The 18,224-nt window shown below is 42.0% G+C and overlaps 2 protein-coding genes and 1 pseudogene across 4 annotated transcripts in view; 2 read left to right on the top strand and 1 right to left on the bottom strand.

Annotated features, from left to right (window-relative positions):
• LOC110987941 (bile acid-CoA:amino acid N-acyltransferase-like) overlaps positions 1 to 13,477 on the bottom strand; it is a 68,174-nt gene extending 54,697 nt beyond the window's left edge. Inside the window, exons 1-3 of one of the 3 annotated variants that reach the window (XM_087136828.1) lie at positions 13,373 to 13,477; positions 9,450 to 9,634; positions 3,530 to 3,793 (exon numbers count right to left, since the gene is read on the bottom strand). In XM_087136828.1, the coding sequence (XP_086992954.1) occupies positions 3,530 to 3,793; positions 9,450 to 9,624 (439 nt within the window). In that variant the 5' untranslated portion in view covers positions 9,625 to 9,634; positions 13,373 to 13,477. Of the gene's footprint in view, positions 1 to 3,529; positions 3,794 to 9,449; positions 10,811 to 13,372 lie in introns of those variants that run through there. The other 2 variants (XM_087136829.1, XM_087136827.1) reach the window with 2 other exon arrangements.
• On the top strand, positions 6,323 to 8,798 carry LOC147799131 (uncharacterized; annotated as a pseudogene).
• A 1,072-nt stretch (positions 13,478 to 14,549) lies between the features above and the next one.
• LOC147799130 (uncharacterized) lies at positions 14,550 to 15,569 on the top strand. Its single transcript, XM_087136830.1, has one exon. The coding sequence runs from the start codon at positions 14,563 to 14,565 to the stop codon at positions 15,376 to 15,378; it is 816 nt and encodes a 271-aa protein (XP_086992956.1). The 5' UTR covers positions 14,550 to 14,562; the 3' UTR covers positions 15,379 to 15,569.
• The last annotated feature ends 2,655 nt before the right edge of the window (positions 15,570 to 18,224 follow it).

The following is an 18,224-nucleotide window of genomic DNA, read 5'->3' as shown; positions in this document are numbered from 1 at the left end:
TTCTGAATTCTGTTAACTTGTATACACCGAGGCGCTAGCGCTAAGCGTGGCCTTTTCCTGAAGCGCGCCCTCACGAGATGGCCGTGAAAACTCGGCACTGCTGCAACATGGCCGCCCCCAAATTTCACCAAGAAATTTGCTAACTGTTAAGGCAATGGCAAAAACGTAACACTTCAGTTGAAACGATAAAAAGTTGAAGAACGCAGTTGCGATGAGAACACAGTTGTTGTTTTTTTACTCAAGCAAGCAGTTCCTCGTGCCACAAAGTCTAAAGGGAATGAGAGTTTGGGTTAGTAACAGATTGGCCAAACCAGGAGTATCACCCTCATCATACTTTGCCAGTCGCACCAGCCGGGCCACTGGGTGTTTGTACTCTCGGTCGTTGACTCGAACACTGACTACCCTCACTCTCTGGTCATCACCAGGAAACACTTGTGTAATCGTCCCCACTGGCCACTGAGACCTTGGCAGCTGGGGATCTGCTATCATCACAACATCTCCCTCCGACAGGTTTTCCTCTTCCCTTTGCCATTTCTGGCGGGTTTGCAGGTTAGGAAGATAGGACCTAACAAAGTGACGCCAAAACTGATCGGCTAGTACTTGACTGTGCCGCCAATTCCTGCGACCCTTCAGCTCTCTCTCGTCATAGACCACCATCGGAAGTGCTGGATCCCGTCGCCCCATAAGGAGCATGTTTGGAGTTACTGGATCCACGTCAGCAATCTCAGAGGAGGCGTATCCCAGAGGTTTTGAATTGAGGATACCCTCAACCTCCACTAGCACTGTGCGAAGAACTGCGTCAGTTACGGTCCTATCTCCAAGTACTGCCTTTAAAGCTCCTTTGGCTGATCTGACTTCCCGCTCCCAAGTACCCCCAAAATGGGGCGCATTGGGGGGGGGGTTAAATTTGAATTTGAACTTGTACTTGGCAAGTCGCTGCACAATATCCAGCTCCATTGCCTTTAAAGTCTGCTCGATTTCTGTATTGGCCCCCTTGAAATTTGTTCCACAGTCACTAAGAAGTTCAAAGGGAACTCCTCTGCGAGAGGCGAAGCGCCTGTAGGCCATCAAGAAGTGATCGGCATCCAGACTTTCTAGAATATCGAGGTGCACTGCTCGGGTGGTCATGCATTTGAAGAGTAGCCCCCATCGTTTTTCCTGTCGCCGCCCAATTTTAACTGTCAGGGGCCCAAAACAGTCTACTCCTGTAGAGTAGAAGGGTGGCTTTTCCAGCCGCAGCTTGCATTCTGGAAGATCTCCCATGCGGGGCACCCTGGGCGTCCCTCGCCAGGGACGGCATTCTGGGCAAGCACACAAGATTCCCTTTACCATACTGCGCCCCCGCAAGATCCAAAACCGGCGCCGCAAATGGGCGAACACTTGATCAGTAACAGCCTGATGACTAAAATAGGCATCAGCATCCTTTATCAGGAGTTTTGTGACAGGATGGTGTGGGTCAAGAACAACTGGCTAGGGCTCAACCAAAGCAGTGTCTGTTGAGGAAGCCTTCCTTAGGCGACCTCCAACTCTAATCAGCTTGTTAACTGGGTCAAGCTCCGGTGCCAACTCAAGAAGACGACTATTTCGAGACAGCTCCCTATTGGACAAAAGAGCACCGACTTCCTCCTTAAAAACCTTTTCCTGAAGCGCGCCCTCACGAGATGGCCGTGAGAACTCGGCACTGCTGCAACAGTTAGTGACGGAGTTACTAATTCTTGACTTGCATGTATGAATATATGATCAGGAACAGCTAACTGATTTTTAATTACTGCTTCATCACTGCTCAAGGTTGGATTAGTTTCACAAATGTTTGTCGTAGTTTAAATGAGTTTGAAAGACGTATACTGATTGTCTTTACTGTTCATCGTTTATTTCAGACCACCAGCTGAACTGTATAATCGAGATGAATTGCACTGATGTTGAAACCCATTTAATCTGAACTGTTGTAGTTGTATCCGGTCACAGTGGTAAATTCAGCTTAATTCTAAATGTATATTTAAGGACATGTTTCTGACAGTGCCCGTCATTTTGAAGTTTCAATTAATTGCATTTGAATCAGATGTCTTTACCGAACACGTTATATTTGTTAAAACGGTTTATTGATTACACATGTAGTATAAACCATCGGACCAAAATTGCATGTACACTCAAAATTGCATTTCTCTTCTTTTTTTTCAGAATTGAATTATTTTTACCATAAAAATCTTCATACATTGAAATATCCTGCGTGGCGTTCTCATTCAATTTTTTACATGGTTGCTGGAGCTGCTCGTTTGGTGAGTCCGTATCATTTCTCAGGGTTGCAGAGCCCTGAGTCACTCCTAAAGGTATATAAATGCTTCAGTGGTTGTCCCCTAGCCTCTACAGCTCTTAAAAACCACCAAAAATACATCACAGTACGGTGGGGGGCCCTTTTCCCAGGCTATCCCGATTTGAGGGGGGGGGGCTCGCCACGCGCCAGCCAAGCTGCACCATCACCACAACACCCCCCAAACAAAATAACACTTCAAAGTCAGCCGAAAAAGGCCTCTGACAAGTTCCAGACAGCTGTCACTGATACGAAACATTCCACTGCCTGGCTCTGGCACTGTTTTGTAAATAATCTATTAGATTGTACACAAGGAGCCACTTAGCACACAGTCCTATGGGAGTTGGCTGGAGGCTAGCGTGATACACGTGTTTTATCTTTTGTATTGAAGAATAGTGCTTCCTCGCCAAAACTTCTCCCGCGGGGTACGGTGTTTTTTTGGTATTTTTTTGCAAATTTGGGTATAGGTTGAGCGTAGTAGACTCCTTCCCTACAAATGTGTGGTTCGGGTCTGCTAGAGATTGCGTACCCAAGTGACCTGTTGCCCTCTTGCCTTCCCCACTTTTGGTCCAACGCCAAAGCGCTTCCTTATAAGAAGAATAAATTTGGCAGGCACGCCGCAGTGTAGTGTGGTACACATAGATGAGGGTGCACTAGCAGTTGATCGAGATCAAAGTTAAGTGCATAATGGTACTAGGGAAACATGCAAACTGTGGGTCATTTGGGTGGGTGTTCAGTAGTAGACCCGACCCACACACTTGTAAAGAACGAATGTTGTGCATCATCTTATCATTGCTCTTTCAAAACGAAAACACAAATTAGGTCAACAAGGGTGACAAAACATAATTTGGTTCCAATATTTACAACATGTACGTATAACACTGCCAATGTAAGCCCATTTTTGCCCCAATTCTGCATCTGGCTGCATCTTGTGAAAGTCAAATAAATCCACCAGTGAAAGGAACACAGAAAGTGAACTCTGCTTGGTACAAAACCCACTATTTGGCCCAACGTGTCAATTTTAAATATACGAACCCAAATGACAGTGCAATGAGTTGGTGTGTTCATTGTTATCAGTATCAGGCAGTGAGGTGGGACGCAATCCATTGAGCCCATGATAGGAAAGCACACATGTAAACAAAGAGTGACGTCATTCTGTTTGAGATCTATTCAAAAACAATGTGTTCTGATTAAGCTTTGGAAATTGGAAATTAAACGAACCTTTTGGTTTGTAAATGACCCCACGTACAACATCATGGCCTCTCAGCTTGATACGCTCCACATCAGCTTCTCGCATGTACCACTTGTGCACCACAGCTACATGGAGTGGCTCATTTGTGGCTAACTGACCTTCGCCAAGGTGGCCTTGATGCAGGGAAAGAAGTACCACCACTGGTTTGTGGGGGTACTTTTTCGCAAAACGGATACCTGGTCGTTGACCCGGACAGGGTTGTAGACTCCAGAATAGACCCATGGGTTCAGTACCTGCGTGTTGAAGGGACAACGATCATCTGCAAGTATAGTGGATTACTCCTCAGTGTGTTACCAAACCGGTTGGTCAAATCAAATAATAAACTGGTGGATTGATGGATGATCAATAAACTGTTGGATGATCGATTGATTAATCAGTCAGTTCAGTGGGTTTGGAGCCACTTCAGTGGTCAGCATCGTTCATTCCTAAGCGGGCTGCTCCGGGAACAATGATAAAATCATAATAAATTAAAAGTCGTACTGCGGAGTCTCTATAACAATGACCGAACATTTATGGAATTCGCGGGATACAAGGCACTTGCGAACGACATTTATTTTTTAAGCTGTCTTCGCCAGGTAAAAACGTGACAAAAAACCGGTTGAAAAAAGTCGGCATTGTATGAGGACTTTTATACCCTGGACGTCAGTCGCAGTGTAAATAAAGACAACGTCCAACCTGGGCTAACACAACCCCAACATAATAAAAGTCGAACTTTCCAATAGCATTTCTAACGTCATTTAAAAGAAAATCACTATATACGTGCAAAAGTGGTGCGCTGGACGGTTATGGGCGCTGCTCAATTTTGCATTCGAGTTTTCGAAGCTATCTTTCAGTTTCATGGATATCAGGGATGTGGCACACAGGGCACATAGGCCCTAGTCTGCCATAACTATAAGTGCCAACCCATTCTACAATAGCATGGCGTAGCGTCATCTTGCCATCACGCCTGTGGACAGCTGCAGCCATTCTCCGATGTAGTTTTCTTCTGCTGGAAAATATGGTGGGTAAAAAAGATTTCATTGGAAACAGAACGTTGAACATAACCAGACCCTATCTCGAAAACTCCCGCAAGTAAGAAGGCAATTTTTCTTTCCATCGCCGGCGTCATTATCCGGAAGCAAAGTGCATTTTTTATTACCGGATACGAATTGTCCCGGGTACGAGATGTCCCGATACCCTACCTGCCCCCCCCCTGTTGTCGATAAGTTAACGTAGATCTTAGACTGCTGTTGGAGTGGATGTGCCAGTGGAATAGGAATATGCAGGGAAAATCTCCGTCTCGTAATCCAGTTTTACAGATTTAAGCAGCAATTTTACCTGCCTAAAGCAAAGCCTTTTATTAGTCAATATCTGGTGGTTACCATTGTGTTTTTCATTGCATTTGGTTTATCGGATGTGGTTCTTTTGAGCCAGATTGCCTAGTAGAAGCAGATAATACTTGCCCCCACCAGTCTCCTCAAATAGGAATGAGTTGAAGGAAAACAATGTGATGAAATTAACTTCAGGTGTGGTTTCTTGCCAGCTGACCCGTCAGTCGTAAGCGGAGAAGTTTGAACAGTTTGGCTAAGCTGTCTACCAGTTCCAGCAGTAGGCCTACCAGATCTGTTACTCCAAGTGATGACACATCTGACGTCCGTGAAAACTATGATGTGATTGCAATGCAAATCACTAATGAGGGTGGCAGCAGGAAATGGGACATTCTGCTTTTACTGCGACGTACCATAGGCCAAGCTCCCCCGTCATCTCCAGTCATGTCACACGGAAGAAAGAGAAATTTGTCGCGATCGCTTCCAAGACCAACGCTAGTATGCGTAAGAAACGTCTGTTGAAAATCCGCAATACGGCTAATAACAGGCACAATTGCAAAATTCTTCGTGAAGGTTGTGGTGTGCCCATTGTTGGTTATAGGCCAAATCGCGAGATATCTCCCCATGCACATTAACCACGCACACATTGTTACGGCTATTATGCCTACCGATTTGTGGTAACACGTGTGCCTTTTGAAGCCAGCGCCTCATCACAGACTGCCAGCACCGGTAAGAGGACTCGTGTGGATGGACAGATTGCTCACAAGAATGATTTGTTAAAACCTCCCCCGATGGTGTGTCGTTCCAGTTGCACCGTGTTCTTAGTCTAATGAAGAGAAATGATGTAGCTCTGGTAGTCAAGAATGACACATTGATTGTTGAATTAGCCGAGCGTGAATACTTGAAACTTGGGACCGATATAGATCAGCATGGATACATCCGTAACAGGATACGTGAATTAGGTCGACTCGTCATACTCAGAAAAATACCTATCAACCAAATGCATCGCTTGAACCATTTGTGCATCCACACCACCTTTCTGATATCGTCAAGGCCGTGCACGATATTGCTGGCTTCAGGGAAGACAAACAGTTGTTCCGTCACTAGCACTGAAGCTGGTTTTTCCGTCAAAAAGTGTGCACTCGTTCCGGCAAAAAAAACCCCCAAAACAAAGCGGACCGAGCGGCAGAGTTTTTGCAGTTGTGTGACTTGAACTGATGAGACCGTGTGTCCACACACCCACACACAGCACTGTACCAAGAAAAACGAAATTCTCCCGACATATGCTCATATAGTCCAAATGTCGTCGTTCCTTCATGAAGCTGGCAACCGGGAATTTCAACTCCTTTAGTGTGTTCGGGGAAAACAATCAGATCGGCTTAGCAGAAATTGAATGAAGCCACTCAGTGTCATCTCATCATGTTCAACTGAAGAAGGCAGGGGGAGGTTTCCAATATGAAACTTGAAGATTTCTACAAGCACAGCACATTAAAACTGTAGGAGAATGCCTCTTGAGTGATTTAGAACGCCACCTGTGCAAGATGCTCCGTGTTGTCGAAATAGTTGGCAAGAGAGGCAAAACTGTTCCTTTGGGGAGGGTGGTCTCACAATTGGCCGTGTGCTAAGAGACCCTCAGCGATATTTGAATCAACTTAGGGAGGCTTCACCTAAGGTGCTTATTCTTGATCTGGGAACCAATGATCTGTGTTCTAGGGAGAATAGTCCGGAGGCGGTACATGTCTCTATGTGTAAATTAGTTAAAGAGTTTTCAAGTTGGGGTATTACGCCAGAGGTTGTTGTATTCTTACCCGTTTTACCACGAACAAGTGGCATGAGAAGTTACCAAGTTTCATTAGAAGAGTTCAATGAAAGAGTACAATGTTTCAATGAGTTGCTAGAGTGTTCAACATTCACAGAGGATAGATGGTGGCTGTGGCGACACAGGTCCCTGAGAAATCCTAGCTTTATCCTTGACGGGGTACACTTAAACCAGTTGGGTATGATGCATTACGAGAAGACACTCAGCCGGCTTGTTAAGTTTTTTGAATTTCGAGTTTTGTAAATTGATAAAAAAAAAAACCCTCTGGGTCTACTTTCTAACTTGATGTATGTCAGTATTCTGCTTTGCTAAGAGTAGCAAGAGTTATCATTGTACAAATGGACACATTGTGTTACATGGTCTGTTCTGCTGTTTATTTAACTGAAATTGTTTAAAAAAAATCATAATTTGTATTGATTAGTAATCCCTGCGATCTTCAGGCGCAGATCGTTAAAGTAGGGGAGGATGTAGCGGAAGGGTTTCAGCAACAAATAAGTTTCATTATTAAGCACATACACATTTGACTATTGAACTCGTTGGTAAATTGTATTTATATCACGAGAGGGCGCTCCGTTGTTCTAAATTGAGTACCTGGTATCTGTATGTATGTTCTAAAAATAGACCTTGTATCTGGGAAGACGGTGTGTGACCTCGGGTCAGGGAGAACAATAGAATTGGGGTCTTCCGTTGGAACGTACGTAAAAAGTTGTCTTTTTGGGGAGTTGGGTTGTTGTTACATGTTGCTAACACTGGAAAACGACATGGCGCCCTGAGTGTCACGAGGGAAGACTCACCACTATATGTTTGCCAGGGGATAATTCTTGAATCAGGGGGGATACTCATCACTTTCACATCATTTATTACCTGTACCTGCTGTGACTGACTGGAAGTCTACTCAAATTTTGGGAGAGCTGGAATAAATGCCAGAATCATCAAAATCAGACAGCCGTGTCTCAGGGCATCTGTTCGTCTGTCAAGAGACAATTGATACCCCGGCTCTACGCGGAGCCCCCTCAACATACTACATAAGCATTTAGGCAATAGCGTTGCCGAATGCTCTAGTTGCAAAGAGCCATCAAGCTGGAGTAGCCGAGGACAACAACTTCTTGTTTGCAAGATGTTGTTATGGCGGGAAAGGTCATATACGAAGGAGTGACTGTTTAAGGGCATATGCAGATAAGGCTGGCATTAACAATATATCCTGCATCTTGTCCAACAAACTTTGCAAACATGTAGCAACTGCATCTAAGATTCTTGCATTAAAGGAACATCAGCTCAAAACTCTAGCCAACATCATTGGCCACGATCTGCGGGTATATCACGAATACCAGTTGCCAGATACTGTACTGCGGGTCACCAAAATGTCGAGATTTTTCCTGAGCTTGGAGAGTAGCAACCTGCCGTCCCAGCAGGGCAAATCCTGGGCAAAATGCATGTAGATGGATGTAAGGGCATGCTTTACTCCAACGGTGTTTCCCATGCCCCATCTATCTAACGCTTGACTTCAAACTACCTCAACAAAACCAAGAGTCAAACTTTTTACGGCATAAAACCCAGCCTGAAACATTATCTTTCCTCCCGATCCCACCAAAGGAAGAACAGATCAATGCAAAGAAAGAAGAGGCGCGAAATGACCCCAATTAATGTATCTTGCCCAAAGAACTCCAGGAATAATTATCGAGTTTTGCCAGCAACCTCCCTCAATTACCCCACAGGTAACTGTTCCAAAATGTGTACTTTAACTGATGGATTTCAGAGATTTTTTTTACTGCAGACGGCTTCGCCGGTGAAGAGGACAGCAACGACAGTAGGGACAGCAGTGACAGCAACAAGAACTCTAGCGATGAATCCGTTCGAAAACGGTAAGATTTGGCGACTCTGTTTGTCTGTCGGTAAGTTGGGCGGGCTGGATGTCTGTCTGCCTGGCTGTCTGTCTGTCACTTACATTTGTGACACCTTTTCTTGCCTCTACATTAATAGAAAGCTTCCTGGCGATGCTGTACCACCCAGAAGGGAGCCCTGTCCACCTTCAAGACAAGTGATGCACCGTCCCTGGACTACAGCAGAGAAGACAGACTTCCAAGAAGGCATGCGCAAATTCTTGCAGCCTGAGGAAAGTTCCTGGCAAACACGACATCGAAGCAGCTTGCACCAAGGCACTGCCGACCCGAACTTGGAGGAACATCAAAGACTTTTGTCAAATGAAGCTGTAGCCAAGTTAAGTTATCATATGCTGCACAAGCCATTTTCTTGAGACTTTATACCATTTTGATGCTGTACCCTATAGCAGCATACCAATTACGCAACCTAATTTATTGGCCCAAACAACCAAGAACTCGTGTGTGTTGTCCTGAGTGTTATAGCCTGCACTTACATGGACAAATTGTGCTCTTTCTGATACACTGGGAAGTATGCCCTCCATCTGCAGTGTGTGCATGGGTGGGTTTCTGGTGGGTAATATTGCCCAAGCAAAAACTGCCTGTCCCGTTTTTTTTTAGAGCTTCACAGTCCTTACCCCTCAAATTCTAATATGATTTTTACACATCCTACGGGGGTTAGCGATGGGTGTCTTCTGGACATTCCCATGAAACGCTGCATTGGTACTGTGAGGTGCGAGTGTGAGCATGCAGTGACTATCCTAAGCAATCCAAACGATTCTGTGACCCATAGACATTTTACTGATGAGTCTTAGCCAAAGACTCTGTGATTTACAAAACTGTAAGCTGTGATGCATCAGTCGGTCGGTCAATCTAAAAAACATACCTGTGTAGGTGCCACTAATTGAGGGGTCCTTATCCAGAGAAATTATACCGTCCCCATCGGCAATGAGGTGTGCCCAGGCATGAAATCGCTTGGTGATCTCTGTGACATGCGATCGGATGGTAACTGGACAGTGCGGTACTAGCCCAACCACTGAGATGGCCACATGTTCGTCCATAAGGCTCGAACTTGGAGAAACAATAATAGTTGCCATTAGTCTAGTTGCGAATAACGAGAACCAAAAATTAGAGTTTACTCCCGTAACTTTGCCCTGATGTGCTGTTTGAGTCTAGCTAATTACATGTGTAGGGCAAGTGTAATGAACGGCTCCAGGCCTGAGATCCCATAATAGCTACATTTTATCAGCGTGGTCAAATTTTTTAAATATATTTTCTCGTGTAGAGTCAACCTTGATTGATCCTTATCTCTTAATAACACTCGTGTGAGATACTAACAGTATCAAGGTCCGTCGTGAGTCAAACCACGGAGAAGCCGTGCGTATAGGTTTGACACCAAAAGGTTTAATAAATCGTCACTGCTGTTGCTGCTGCATATATACTGGTCCACTACCCACTTGTGCTGCAATCATTGCTGTCGAAATATAAGGCTAAATTGATTTGTGATTGTTGCAAGATCTTCGACGGGAAATGGGACAGAAAAAATATCTGTGGACGTTGACTTCTTGTAATGAATACTTTTGCATTAGTTTTAATCTGCAGGTTTTAGGTGCGTTATGAAGTTGGCACTTAATGTAGGCAAATGATCGATTGTAGCTCTACGCCTTGAATATGAAGTGAAGTTAAAGGAATTGAATAAACCTCCAGGTGTTAAGGTTTCCTTGCTGTAATAAAGGAAATAATGCACACATACTAGAAAAAGAATAAATTAACTAGATTATATGTAACTCTTGGGCTTTATTTGGGGGAGAGGGGCAGGGCAACTTTTTGTTGAAATTCAGCCATATAACACTGGTCTTGCGTCAATTACATTGGCTCCCACTGAAATTCCGCAAAGATTTTAAAATGCTTCTTTTAACTTGTAAAGCTTTACACGGTGTGTCACATGGTGTTAGGAAGGCTTATTGTATACGTTCTAATAATAAAGCGTAATTGGATTATACCAAGTGTACTTTTTAAAAACACTGGGAGGCAGATATTTTCTATATGCAGCCCCTGAGTTATGGAATAAGTTGCCTGCGGATATCCAACAATCACAATCCCTCTCTATTTTTAAGCGTGAAGTAAAGACCTATCTCTTTTTAATTTTTAAATTCTGGAAATTGTAAATTTGAATCATCGTTCTTTCAATAATTGTTCTCTGCTAGTTTAATTATTTTTAAGTGGTCTTAGCTGTCTTTTTAAAGTAATATTACAAATATTTTGTGTAATGCGTGTCGGATCATTGTCATGGAGACCGCGCAATATAAATTTTAATTTATCATTATTATTATTAATGATATGACCATCAGATGAAATCAATTTCCTGCAGAAAGTTTCCTGCCGAAAGTTGCCTGCCGATATCCAACAATCACAATCCCTCTCTATTTTTAAGCATAAAGTAAAGACCTATCATTTTAATTAAGTTTAATGTTAATTTTTAAATGCTGGAAATTGTAAATTTGAATCATTGTTCTTTCAACAATTTTTCTCTGCTAGTTTAATTTTTTTAAGTGGTCTTAGCTGTCTTTTTAAAGTAATATTACAAATATTTTGTGTAATGCGCGTTTGATAATTGTCATGGAGACCGCGCAATATAAATTTTAATTTATCATTATTATTATTAATGATGTGACCATCAGATGAAATCAATTTCCATGTCGAAACCTTCTCTTTCTAGCTATTTGCAAAGTTCAATCCAATGGGACATGTACTTCATGAGATATTCGGCTTTATAAAATGCACCTTTAAAGTCACGTGACTTGTCATCCGATCATCACATCAGATCACTTTGTGTCTAAAACCCTTGCCCTCTTGTTCTCAAGATATAGCACTTTAAACAGTGCCCCTTTAATGTCATGTGACTTGTCACGTGATGACTCACAATCACATCAGGTCAATTTGGGTCAAACCCTTTCGCCTTTGAGCTATACACAAAGTTTCAACCCAATCAGAGATGTACTTCACGAGATATAGCACGTAAAAGTGCCCCTTTAATGTCACCTGACTTTTCCCAAGATGACGTCATAATCACAGGTCAATTCTGGTCTCATACCCCTCCCCTTTGAGCTATACACGGAGTTTCAATCAAATCGGGGGTGTACTTCACGAGATAAAGCACATAAAGTGTGTCCCTATAATGTCACGTGACTTGCCGCTGATGCCTTCATAATGGGGACTTGTACAGGAACCTTTTCTAGCTTGTGGCCTTAATGTGTGCCCCTAACACGAAATCAGTCAATCGATAGCAGTGCAAAAGCAGTGTTCCTGCTGAAAACCATGTAAAAGACCTATATATATGGGCAAAATTAAACATTCAAAATTTAAAAATAAATCATATGATGACGTGATCATGACAATTATGGTGTCGAACTATCCTTAACTAATTGTCGGAAGGTTTGCCAAGTATGAAGTCAATCAGATCTTCTGAACAGTAGCAATATTCAAGTAAAACGGTAATTTAGTAGAAAAACGTTTTCAAAACATATGGGAAAAAGTAAATATTCAAAATTCAAAAATAAATCACATAATGAAGTCATCATGAGGAATTTCTGCTAGGACCAACCTGTCATGAATATCTAAAGATCTAAAAAGTTTTAAATCCATCGGATAAATAAACTATAATAATAAACTGTGACCCTGCCACAAAAAAGAGTCTGAAAAAAGAGATGATGAAAAACGAGAAATGTGTTTGTGTACAAACATAGTTGCTTCGGCCCTGGTTTTATTGACCTGAAACCTGAAAACCAGTGACGAAATTCTTGACCAAGTACTTACGATATTATAATTACCGCTAATGGGTCAATAGGGAGACATTCCCATAAGAACTTGCGCAAAAGTTTTCCAACTTTACTGTCCCATAATTCAATATTCCCTAATCTGATCTGAAACAAACTTTGTATGTTTTCATTTTAGGCCCTAAACTATCGTCTCTCAAAATATGGACGGTAAAATTCGGCCTCCTTCTGGTAGTTTGAAAATAAGGAGACACTGAAATGTCTGAAAAATGTCTCCCTAAAAGCCAGTGTCTCCCTAATGCTGAAAAATTTAACAACAAATGTCTCCCAAATGACCCATTTGTAAATATTTAATATTGCACAAGTACAAATGAACAATACAGTACAGTGGAATATGGAAACTCCATGTCATCTTGATAAATGGAACATGGTTTGCAAAGTTTCGACCAAATGGGACATGGTCTTCGCGAGATACATAGCTTTGAAGAGTGCCCTTTTAATGTCACTTGACTTGTCAGTCGATGACTTCCTACTCACATCAGGTCAAATTAGGTCTCAAACCCTTCCCTCTCAAGCTATATACAAAATTTCAAGAAAATTGGACACGTAATTCACGAGATATAGTGATTTAAAGAGTGCCCCTTTAAAGTCAAGTGACTTTTCACTTGATGATGTCATTATCACATCGGTTCAGTTTACGTCTGAAACCTTTCCCCTTCCAACTACACACAAATTTTCAACCGAATCATATATGTACTTCCCGAGATATAGCACTTTAAGCAAGTGTCCCTTTAATGTCAGGTGACTTGTCACATGATGACGTCATTGTGACGATTTGGCTTTGGACTATCCTTGTAATTGTTGGAAGGTCTGCTAAGTACTCAGTCAATTATTTTTTAACGTACCTAATTCAAGTAACACAATAATTTAGTAGAAAAACGTATACAAAACATACTAAAAAAAATTAAATATTCAAAATTCAGAAATAAATCAAGTGATGACATCATCACCACGAATTTCTTCTAGGACCTACCTCACATAAATATCTTAAGGTTACCAAGTTTCAAATCGATCGGATGAATAAAACTACCCCGTCACAATAAAGTGTCTGAAAAAGGAAAACAAAAACCGGGGGTCATCTGTCTGTTTGCCAACAGAACAAAAGGCTTTTTCGCATTCTTTTGTACATTTGAACAACTAAAACATCATCATATCAAGTCATTTTCGTATATAACACCTCTCTTCCAGGTTATCTACCAAGTTTCAACCTGAAAGAACATGTACTTCAGGAGATATAGGGCTTTAAAGAGTGCACCTTTAATGTCACGTGACTTGTCCCGGATGATGTCATCATCACATGAGGTCAGTATTCCTCTTAAACAATCCCTTTTTAAGATTTTGAACGCAATCTGACATATACTTTAGGAGATATAGTGCCTTATAGTAGGGGGGTGGTATTATTTTGGGTTTTTTGGCATTTAGATATCGTGCCCCCTTTAAAATATGTAGAGGGCTATCGGAAACCAAATTAAAACTTTGAAATAGCATTTTGAAAAGTTTAACCCCTCTGTACACACCCCCTAAAGTTTTGGAATGAAGAGCGCCCTCTATTGTTAGTTTCACTCAGTTTTTCAGTCAGGTTCCTAGACTCCGTGTCTACTGAGTAAGCATATATTGACGGACTGGCCAACCGACCCCTGCAAGCTCGGTGGTCGAGTGGTTAAGACATCTGCACTAGTAAGCAGGAGGTCGTGGGTTCGAGTCCCACCCGAGTAAGCTTGTGAAGGTTTTTCGCAAGCTCTCGGACATGCACTGAGCATACAGTGCTTACTAATATAGTTGGGTAAGGGCAAAACCGTTATATATAATCATATATTGACGGTTACTAGTCAATACTAGTGTTTGTTTGCCATACTGCCTGGGTGACACTATCATTATCAAGTATCAGCTGTTCCTGATATCTTTTGTTTCTCAGTTGGTAAGTTTTCATGGTTTTTGTGTATTTTTGGGTGCATACATGTGTGCATGGAAACTGCTGGAGCATTATTTGTAACAACTTAAGAGGATCTTTGTACGAGCATGTCTTTGGAGTTTGGCCTGCTTCTGGAAAAATATTAATTCCCTTCAATGGTGGAGCTGCACTATAGATTATGAATATGATGCAGCATTTTTAGCACATGTACATGTATTTCATCTTTCTGTGAGACACTGCAGGCTTCAGCTATGGCAAACATAAACACCCGATCACAGACAAAAAGAACGTTGGGCGATGTAGATTATCATGAAAGAGCAGAATTTCCACACGGAGTACTGCCAACGAAAAGAGACATCGTCCAAAGTATGCTGCATCTGCTGAGCCCAAAAAGAGCAGGACAAGTCCAGAGATCTAAAGATAATGCTGCACGACAACTAGCAGAACTTCTTCAAGAGCGTTGGCTGTACTGTAATGTGTACACCATTCATGTCAAGCACATACAGAAGCACATTTTGGCACTTTACATGGAATTTATTTCACTGTGTCAAACAAGAAAAGCCAGAAAGAATAAGCGGTACTTTCAAAATGTGGCAGATTTCAATAAGGAAGCAGTCAAGCTTTTTGATGTCTTCTGCGCAGACGAAGAAATCAAGAAGAAGTTAGAAAGTTCACATGAGCTGAAAATGACTGACATGGAGTACAAATTTCTTGAGGATCAAAGGTCTGACAGAAAGATGATCTGTGAAGCATTTGTTGACAGAAAATGGAAGAAAACAATGACACGCAAAAGGAAAGACTTGCAAAGCCTTGAAACTAGGCGGCGGAGTGCTGAAAGTGAAATGAATGTCGACACAATAATTGCCAGTACTATTTTTGACAGTGATGAATCCGATGTAGTTGTACATGACCAGGACATTGACTGTGAGAATCTACAATCAGAGAGTTCCGATGACATTGACACGGCCACCTCTTGTTCTAGTAGTGGGAGGAGGAGTAGTAGGAAACTGAGAGTTCTGGACCACACGCCCCTTTTTGCCCGGTTTTTGCTCAAAACCCTTGGGTAGTACATCGACCCAAAAACTCGTCGAAACATTTTTGGTGGGAAAAAATGGGAAAATCCTGGAATGACGTGAAACCCCCGTTTTTGCTCAACACCCCTGGGTAGTACATCGACCCCCAAAAACGGGGGATTTCCACTCAACTTTTGACCTCGGCTGTAAACAACTCGCGACAGAAATCCCACCCGAATAAAAATGAGAAAAATTTTAGAAACCTAATTATAAATAAGAACCATGTCAACTCAAGTATTTATCGTTTCAGACGACCACGAGCGCCTAAATGTCGACAACTGCGATCCCAATGTTACCTATGGCCCCTTTGACTCGAGTAAATTAATCATTTCAAATCCTGTGGTTAAAGAAGGGATCTACACTTCACCCATTTTTTTACCATCACAACGACCAAAACAAACACCTGTTGATTATGACGACAGAACCCTGTTACAGTATAAACCCACTTTACAAATATGGCACTCGAGATAAAACGCCCGAAAACACCCAGGGCCGTCAAATTTGTTACCAGATACAATCACCTACGGCAAGCGTACTCGATCACATAAATTTGGCTGTTTATAAATTTATCGAGTCTCAAGGGTCTAATCTCCCGTCTAACACCGTAAATGCCTACAAAGCCAGTCACGATATCGATGAATTGAACAAAATCGAATATGTAGTTAAACCGCCTTATACGGCTAAAAACCAAATGTACGTTAAAATAGATCCCTTTGCTTCGCTATTTGATCACAAAAAAAGATCTATCAACTCGTCAAATATCGATAAATTTATCAATAAGAGATGCGACGCACAATCATTTATTTGTGCAAAAGACGTATACTACGGTACCCACGGTTCACTGTCTTGCGGAGCCAGTGTCAGGTATAGAGTGACAGCGGCAATGTTGAAAATTAGAAACGACGGTCTAATTTCGAGTAAGTCGGCGTTGCAAGCGTTTAGCGGATTTGAATTAAAAGACGATTAAATTTGAAAAATCAATTTAACCTGGGTTATATCAACCGGGGTTAATTTTTTTTTTACTTTAAATAAATAAACCCTTATATAAAATGACTGATGCGGAACTTTGCCACTTGTTGAATAGAAAGGAAGTACACATAATTGGGGCAACGAGAAATGTCCAACCGAGACCGCCTTGCGATCACCAAATATTTGAAATAGATGAAAGATACGCGTGTAAAAATTGTGGTCAAATTCTTGGGTGGGTTTCCTCGTACACCCCAGCAGATATGGGAGATCGGTACTTTAATCATCACGTTTGGAAAAAACCTAAGCCGCCAAAATCGAGAAAAACGTTGCAGAAGTATAATCTGTCTTTTAAAAACGGCGAAGCGGGTGAAATAGAATACAAGTTGAACCAAGTTTTAAACGGTAAGATCTCTAGAGGTAAACCGTTGAAGGCTTTAATCGCGGTGTGTTATCAAGACACAACTGGGGAAACCGAATCTAAAGTGAAAGACCTTTTTCAAGTCTCGGATAAGCACTGGGAAAACGCTATGGAGAAGTTTAACCTCGCCAAACAAGACGTATAAAACGTATATAATAAAATGGAGACTCACACTTTTCACTTGACCGAGAACCCGCAGACGTTTAGATTGAAAACGAGATCAACAACACCAAAGGCGACAAAGTCGTCCGAGTAAAGAATATTCAGTTTGAAGCTGGATATTTTAACGTAACAAACGCCACTGAAATTGAGTGGGATACAAATTTGGACGGTAGGCCAGCGGGGGTACTTGGCGAACGACCGCCCGGTATACCCTCAGTGCAAAGAACGGACTCATCTCCCAATCCAGAATTAGTACAAACAGCTAAAAACAGATTGATCCAAGCAAATAAAAGAGGCGAGTTAGCGGAAGAAATCAGAATCATCGCTGATGAAATTGAGCAGCTAAACCAAGAAATCGCAGCCTTAGAAGATCAGTTAAACCAAAGACAACCATCAGAAACGCGAGCTCGTTTAGCTTTTGATCTCGACGATAAAAAAATTAAATCAGCTTCACTGCTCGAGGGGCAAAGACAAGCTTTAGATGAAATCTACGAAGGGAATCCACCAACTCGACCTACCACCACCACCAACTCCCCCAGGAGACCCAGAAGAGAATTAACTAAAAGACTGTTTTTGACGGGGCTAACTGGGCCTATATACGACAGACTTTATTCGCGAAGCTCATCCGAACCATTACCTCAGGGTCAAAGAGGAAGCATCGTGGTATCTCCCGGTTATTACGGCATAGACTGGTTTTACTTTTTGTTAAACTCGATACCAGGCGTTTCTTTTAAGGTTCACTCGGGATCTAAACGGGTCACTTTGGCCATTACGGACCCCAATCTCAAGTTGCGACTAAACAAAGAAGTGTCCAAGCTATTAAACTTACCCAAAATAAAACTTTTACCCAACGTTATTTACGAAGGCAAGTACGATTTAAACCCCTTGAAACTCGCGTTTATTCATTGCAAACAATTAAATACATTTGACAACTTTTATAACGGGCGGACTTTAGACTTGCTGTACGTGATAGCTACCGAGCCTCGCACCCGTAATCACTGTGAAACGCCTAAAAAGTTAATCGACAGGAACATTCGTGAATTGACTTTTTCTGTTAAAAACGACAGAGGCGAGCTCTTAAATAACATCGGCAAAATTTTAATCGAGTTAGACATTTTTTAAAACGCGTAATTATAAAAGTAATAGGATGACGACTAACATATACCCGGAGTTGACTTTAAACTCGACTGAACAAGCAGAGACAAAGGTTTACAGACTCAGAAAGATCGAAGAAATTAAATCTCAAATCCAAAGAGAACGCGACGCGAGGGAAAATAGTTACAAAAAGATC

This window comes from Acanthaster planci, linkage group LG05 (genome assembly GCF_054643075.1).
Source record: "Acanthaster planci isolate LZ-2023a linkage group LG05, COTS_SCS, whole genome shotgun sequence".
NCBI classification, from domain to species: domain Eukaryota; kingdom Metazoa; phylum Echinodermata; class Asteroidea; order Valvatida; family Acanthasteridae; genus Acanthaster; species Acanthaster planci.
This window is presented reverse-complemented; position numbering and strand designations above follow the sequence as displayed.

What these genes read in the sequence shown, in the direction of transcription:
- LOC147799130 (XM_087136830.1), top strand. Translation starts at nt 14,563, where the DNA reads ATGGCAAACATAAACACCCGATCACAGACAAAAAGAACGTTGGGCGAT.